The sequence below is a fragment of the Sturnira hondurensis genome, unplaced genomic scaffold (assembly GCF_014824575.4).
Source record: "Sturnira hondurensis isolate 20B ecotype Veracruz unplaced genomic scaffold, ASM1482457v3 Scaffold0003213, whole genome shotgun sequence".
NCBI lineage: Eukaryota > Metazoa > Chordata > Mammalia > Chiroptera > Phyllostomidae > Sturnira > Sturnira hondurensis.
Genome location: NW_028075844.1, coordinates 112,472 through 119,477, shown reverse-complemented (window position 1 = coordinate 119,477; position 7,006 = coordinate 112,472). Strand labels below are relative to the sequence as shown.

The 7,006-nt window shown below is 50.7% G+C and overlaps 1 protein-coding gene across 1 annotated transcript; it reads right to left on the bottom strand.

The window, feature by feature from the left end:
- Positions 1–48: 48 nt before the first annotated feature.
- On the bottom strand, positions 49–5,011 carry NDUFB7 (NADH:ubiquinone oxidoreductase subunit B7). The gene is made up of 3 exons (XM_037041778.1): positions 4,819–5,011; positions 625–793; positions 49–230 (listed from the first exon to the last, which is right to left on the bottom strand). The coding sequence occupies exons 1-3, from the start codon at positions 4,928–4,930 to the stop codon at positions 134–136; spliced, it is 378 nt and encodes a 125-aa protein (XP_036897673.1). The 5' UTR covers positions 4,931–5,011; the 3' UTR covers positions 49–133.
- Positions 5,012–7,006: the final 1,995 nt, after the last annotated feature.

Sequence of the window (7,006 nt, the reverse complement as noted above, 5' to 3'; positions counted from 1 at the left end):
TTTCTTTTGAGGGGGTTGGGGACCAGTACACCACAGGAACAGGCAGACTTGGGCTAAGGGCCTGGAGGCTTTTATTTCTCCACTGGTCCATTGGGTGGTGGGCAGGCCCACTACAGAGCCACCTTGCAGGCCCCTAGCCCCTGGCCAGATCTGCTTCCCTCTGCTCCCGCCGCTTCTTCCGCTGCAGCAGCCGTCGCTCCCGCTCAAACTCTTTCATTCGCATCACGTAGCTGTGGGCAGAGCGTGAGAAGGGGTGTCAGGCTTCCCTGGACAGACTTGGCACTCCCTTAGCCCTGGGAAGCCAGTGAGGCTGTAACCCTGTCCCAGAGCACTCTGGGGAGGCCTTGGAGGTGGGGAGACCTCTGTGTTTGAGTTCAAGCCTAGGGCCTACCCCCTCCCTTTCTGGGGGACACCAGTGAGCCCTGGGCCTCCCACCTGGAACCTTGGCTTGGCCTATCCTCCAGGTGGCCTCAAAGCTGTCCACCCAACAGGCCCCTTGAGAGTTCTTTCTTGACTAAGGTGGCACATGGCTAGAGACTCAGGTTAGTTCATTGTCTTTTGCCTCAGCCTTGAGTAGGGGGCTGGGTGGGGGTGTGGGGGATGTGGGGTGGGTCTGGGGCTCACTCAAGATGCTCGCAGTAGTCCCAGTCGTGCTGCTCATGCTTGCAGGCTAGGAAGTTGGGGAAGTTGTCACGCTTGCACTTGAGCAGCCGGATGAGGTAGTGGGCGCAGTAGTCCCGCTGTTGCAGCACCAGCCGTGCATCGTTCATCTGCTGCTGCGTGGCCACCATCTCTGTGGGGAGGGAGTGGGTGGGGCTCAGCTGGGGTGGGGTTTTAGGGGGTGCCTAACTGCTGAAGGATCCCCATCTGCCCTGATTCCAGGGAGAGCCAGCAGGCCCACGGGTAACCAGGAGCCACAGCAGCTCAGGCCACCACTGCCCCTACCCCAGGGGCCCACAGGTCAATCATGTGGCGGCAGATGACCGCCACCTTCTGACAGATGGAGTGTCATTTTCTAATGTGCACAAAGGCAACCCCAGGCACTGAAGCCCAAAGAGTGCCTCCTCCCCATCACCTCAGGCACCTCAGTGTCCACACTGGATCCTCGTCTCCCCTCCCCTCCCCCTAGGGTCACTCTGTAGCCCACACTACAGAGCCCAACGCTCCAGTTTCTTCCCCTAAGAAGTGGACTAACACTCCCCAGCTCCAAAGTCAACTGAGTGAGCATTAAGGAACTAATATAAAGTGCTTAGTGCCTACCTCAACGAGAGCTGAACTAGCCCTTGGGCTTGGGCCCCACCCACCTGGCAAGCCTGACCCCAGACCAAATCAACCTTCAGGAGGCTGACTGGGCCCTTAGAAGCTGTAGACATACACTCCCGTGCTGGTGATCTCCCAGCTCAGTGGCAGTCTTCCCCCACTGGCTTCTCTTCCCTCTGATTCTGAACTGTGTGTCTGTCTCCCTCCAGCCCAGGTCCTCATCTCCTGTCCCTGCACAGGATTCTCTCCACCTTCTGTACTCTGCCCAGCATTGCCCACACAAGGCAACTGAGACCCCAGGACACTGCTCTTCCTCAGTCTCTCACTTCCCGAACATTCTCTTTCCCTGTTTCTCCCCTAACCCAGCACCCCGCACCCACCCACTCTGCTCCCACTCTATGGTTTTGTCTTCCTGAGAGCCTTTGCTCATTTTGATGCATTGCTGATGCCCATCCCCATAGACTGCTGAGCCCTAAGTCTGCACCTCCCCCCCACCCCCGCCCCGTCACCTTGTCTGAGCCCCAGGCCTGTAATCCACCTACAGACCCCCGGCAGGTTTCCACGGCAATGTGACTGCTACCAACGCCTGGTGCTCTGGCATAATGGGTTAGCAGTTAGGACTTAGGACTTATGAAGCACCTACTGTGTTGGGGATCCTGCCCCTGGAGGCACACACAGTACTAACAGGTGGAGCTAACATCACAGAATGTCCACAATGCTCAGTATTGGAAAAATACAGCAAGGGAGAGAAAGGCCCCAATGCAAGGTGGGTCACAACTTTGGAAGGTGGCATCTGAAAGTATGGGAGAGACATGCAGACAACTGGGGGAGCGTTCTCAGTAGGGGAACAACAGGTGCCAAGGCCTTGAGGTGAAAGGACAAGCCTTGGGATGCCCCAGGGATTTTGGACTGAGCACATGGTCAGAGCATGGGCTTGGTGGGCAGGTCAGCGGCTTTCTTTTGGACCTGCTGAGTGCAAGATGCCTGTTAACATCATGCAGAGAAGCCAAGCAGGCAGTGGGGTCCATGAGTCTGGGGTTCAGGGTCAAGGCTCAGCTGAAAATAAAAACTTGGGAGCACTGGAACACAGAAGGCTCTTGAAGCTAGGGAACTAGCAGAAAACCCCAGGAAGTGAGTGGAGACAAGAGGCTTGAGCCCTGGGGCTCCCCAACGTTCACAAGACAGGGAGTGGGGAAGAATCAGTGAAGGAGCCCACAGTGAATTGGGCAATAGTGGGGGGGGGGGTCCTGGGAACCAGGGGCGGAGGGTGCAGCAATCAACCAGTCCTGATGCTACTGCAGTGGGGTTGGTTAGAACTGAGAATTTACAATGGGGTTTAGTGATGTGTGTTCGTGAAACTTGATGAGAGCTCTTGCAGTGAAGTGGTGAGACAGCTGGAGGGTATTTAAAACAGTAAAAGGTAACTATTTGCATGTTGATAAAAGGAAAGCCAAAGTTGCAAGAGAAAGGGAGAGTGGTAGGGGTGCCCTTGGGTAGGTGAGAAGGTGGGGTGGAGGGCACAAGGGGGTTTTCTGCAGCAGGGCCAGGAGCCCTGGGAGCTCTTTTGACAGCTTTTATTTTCTTGATAAGAGGGTGCAAAGCCACTAGCTGAAAGGAGGTGGGAAGAAGGTGCTGGAGTCAGAGAAGGCTTGGCACACTCATCTAGGAGGGAGCGGCAGAGTGAAGGTCCAGGGAATGTAAATAGCATAGAAGGTCAGGAGCATAAAGGGTCAACCAGGGGACCGATGGGGAACACAGTCACAGAGGCTGATTGCGTTCAGCATGATTTTCAGCTGTATAGGGACACGAGCCAAGGAGAGCAGAGCTTAACTAGGACTTTGGTTTAGCCAAGCAGTAGAGGAACAGGGGCCTGTGGGTGTTTGCAAAACAGAGGGCAAAGCAGGGTGTGAGAGGCAGAGGGAATGATTAATGCATGAGAAGACAGGTGGGCTAATAGACTGCAGGTTCAGGTAGGGCTGACCAGGAGTTGGGCGACTTACTGGATGAGTCCTCTTCCCACCTCCAAAAATTCTCTCAAGTCCAGCACACCACTCTGCACACCCCCACTTAAGAGGTCTCCCTGCCTCCAAGTTGTCGCCTACCCAGCAGCTAGCATGACCTTTGACAAAGCAAATCTGATCATCTTCCTCCCTCACAAATGCTGGCTCTTCCCTCTCTTGGGTCTCCTTGTGGTCAACTCCTACTCACTCCTCCTGAGGTCTTGCTTCCGGCCATCACCTCCTGGAAGCCTGCTTTGATATTACAAGGTGCTGTCCCCAAAATCTGTCTTGGTGCCACTGTCTCACACCCAGGGCTGCTACTTTCCTTTAACCAGTGTCTGCTGCAGCCTCAGTGCCCAGCATGGGACTTAGGCCCAGGACTGGCACTTGATAGGTTTGTGGTATCAATATTGGGTTGGCCAAAATGTTTGTTTAAGCAAGCAAAATATAACCAAAGACACTGAAATAGAGAACAGGCTGACAGTGACCAGGGGGTAGAGGGGAGGGAATTTCAGGGGAAATAGGGGAGGGATTTAGAGGAACCTATATAAAGGACACATGGACAACAACTGAGAAGGGTGGAAATGGGAGGGAGGGGGGGAGCACAGGGGTGGGATGGGATGGGAGTAATAGAAAACTGTACTTGAAAAATAATTAAATAAAAAAATTGAACCCCCCCCAAATGTTTGTTTAGTTTTCTTCTGTATGATGGCTCTACTTCATTTGAAACAATTTTGGTAAAATGTATTGTGAAAGCTGTCATAGCAGCGTGCATTAAAAAACAAAACAAAACAGAATTAGTGAATTTTTGTGCAGCCATTTAAGTACTGAAGATGAAAGAAAATATACAACATTTTTGAAGTATCATTTGCTTTAGTATTTCAAGAAAGGCAGAAACACAACTGAAACGCAAAAAAAAAAAGAGATTTCTGCGGAGTTAGGAAAAGGTGCTGTAACTGACTATGTCAAAAGTGGTTTGAGAAGTTTGTCGGTACTATTGCAATTTTGGCCAAATAATTCTTTGCTGTGGGGCTGTCTTATGCACTGGAAGGTGTTTAGCAGGAGATAGCCTACATACTCAAAATATCCAAATCAGTGAAGTTATTGGCAAAAATAAAAAAGTCTTTTACGGAAAAAATTTAAATGGATTTTTTGGCCAACCCAGTACATAAAAAGCAACGTGCAGGACAGGACGCAGGGCCTAAGCCCCCTTGTTTTTTCTTGCGCACAAAAATTGACATGGGACAGGAGGCAATGAACAAGGCCCTTCCTCATAAACCCTTCCACGGCTCCTCACTGACTCCAGGACAAAGCCCAGCTGTGGGCGTCACATTAGCTCCATGTTGCCATTCTGGCCCCCGGATTTTTTTTTTTTTGTAAAGCCGTGTCCTCTGCCTGGAATGCCACCACACTCAGGCAGAGTCACGCCTGTCCTCGGATTCCTTTTGGCAGAGTTGTATGCAGAACCCAGCCCTGCGGACCCCAGGGTTAAGGCGTCCGCGTCCCCCTCTCGCCGGCGTCCCCCTCTCGCCGACCGCGCCTGCGCATTGGATCTCACCGCGCTTCTTGCGCCCAGGGAAGCCGTAGTCGGGAGGGAAGGTGGGCATATGCAGGGGGTCTGGCTCCCCTGAGGGATCGCCCAGGTAGCGCCTGGCCAGGTGCGCCCCCATGGTTGCAGTCGCCACAGACTCCGGCGGCAGCCGGGGTCACCTCGTTCCTACCCGGAAGCACTCCCCCTTCACTAGTCACGGCTTCCGGGTTGCGCTGGCTGCCACGGGGGGTCACAGGGATGAATGACTTCGGAGGACTTTCTGTATTTCTGGCGTCTCCTGGCGGTCATATGGAGACATTACAGGAGCATCATGCCTCTTCGCCGGATCCTGTGACCTCCAATGGAGTGTGTGTGGGGGTCTTTTTAGCTCTGGGGAGGTGGAGGGCGCCCGACAGGCATCTGGAGGGCCTCTCCCCACTCTCACTGGGCTCTCCTGACCTCCCAAGGCGGCGCTCAAGTGGAAATTGTATTTTTACATATTATAATAAAAAAAAAGGTTTTTCTTGAAGAACATTTGAATTTGTTAAAAAAAAAAAGCCTTGCATGGTACCAGTGATATATTCTGTGAATATCAAAAGTTTAAATAAAATTATTCAAAGTAAATATTTTAATGAATTAAATTTAATTTAAATAAGCAAATAAAGTTATTGGTAAAAAACTGAGCTGAAATTTTAAACAAATCTTACTGAATACGTTTTTTTTCAGATTTTTAAATATATATATTTTATTGATTATACCATTACAGTTGTTCTATTCCACCTCTTCATTCCCCTCCACCCTGCACACCCCCTCCCCCACCATTCTCCCCCCCTTAGTTTATAACCACGTGTCTTAAGTTCTTTAGATTCTATATTTACCCTACTATTCTTGCCCTCCCCCTTATTTTCTACCTACTGTCTGTGCTATTTTCTGTACCTTCTCCCCCCTTCTTCTCTTCCCACTCCCCTGTTGCTAACCCTCCATGTGTTCTTCATTTCTATGGTTCCACTCCTGATCTAGCTGTCCTCTTGGTTGGCTTTTGTTTTAGGTGTGGTTGTTAATAACTGTGAGTTTGCTGTCCTTTCACTGTTCATATTTTTCATCTTTTTTTATATAAGTCCCTTTAGCATTTCATATAATAAGGGCTTGGTGATGATGAACTCCTTGAACTTGACCTTATCTGAGAAGCACTTTATCTGCCCTTCCATTCTAAATGAAAACTTTGCTGGATAAAGCAATCTTGGCTGTAGGTCTTTGGATTTCATGACTCGGAATACTTCTTTCCAGTCCCTTCTTGCCTGTAAGGTCTCTTTGGAGAAATCCGCTGACAGTCTGATGGGTACTCCTTTGTAGGTGACTGTCCCCTTATCCCTTGATGCTTCTAGAATTCACTCCATCTTAATCTTGGCTAATGTAATGATGATGTGCCTTGGTGTGTTCCTTCTTGGGTCCAACTTCTTTGGGACTCTCTGAGCTTCCTGGATTTCCAGGAAGTCTATTTCCTTTTCCAGACTGGGGAAGTTCTCCTTTATTATTTGCTCAAATAAGTTTTCCACTCATGGCTGTTTCTTTCCCCCTTCTGGTACCCCTATAATTCGGATGTTGGAACGTTTAAAGATGTCCTGGAGGTTCCTAAGCCTCTCCTCATTTTTTTGAATTCTCATTTCTTCATTCTTTTCTGGTTGGATGTTTTGTTCTTCCTTCTGGTCCACTCCATTGATTTGAGTCTCAGCTTCCTTTCCATCACTATTGGTTTCCTGTGCATTTCCCTTCATTTCACTTAGTTTAGCCTTCATTTGTTCCTCTAATTTGTGACTGTAATCAACCAGTTCTGTGAGCATCCTGATGACCAGTGTTTTGAACGGTGCATCTGAGAGGCTGGCTATTTCCTGGTCGCTTAGAGTTATCGGCTCTGGGGCTTTGAGTTCTTCTTGAGTCATCTTTTGGACTGTTCGTGCCTGTTACGTATCAGGATCAGGATCAGAGCCCTAGGTGTTCACCAGAGCAGGGCAACTCAGTCGTTGGGTTGTGACGCTGTACGTGGGGGCGGGGGTCAAAGAGGAGCAATGGCGGTCTCGTCTGCCGCCTCCCACTGCTGCGGCCGCAGCTGCCAACGTCACGGGGGCCCGCGCGTTTTGTCCCACTGCACGCGAATGTGCCACTGCCGTCAGCCCTCCACCACTGGGTTCACCCTCTGGGGCCTGCTCGGTCCATC

Bases quoted from the DNA above. Each gene is read 5' to 3' on its own strand.
- NDUFB7 (XM_037041778.1), bottom strand. From the start codon at position 4,930: ATGGGGGCGCACCTGGCCAGGCGCTACCTGGGCGATCCCTCAGGGGAG. The intron at 794-4,818 runs GTGAGATCCAAT...CCCTCCCCACAG, and splicing joins CCCTGGGCGCAAGAAGCGCG to AGATGGTGGCCACGCAGCAG. The intron at 231-624 runs GTGAGCCCCAGA...CTCTGCCCACAG, and splicing joins GACTACTGCGAGCATCTTGA to CTACGTGATGCGAATGAAAG.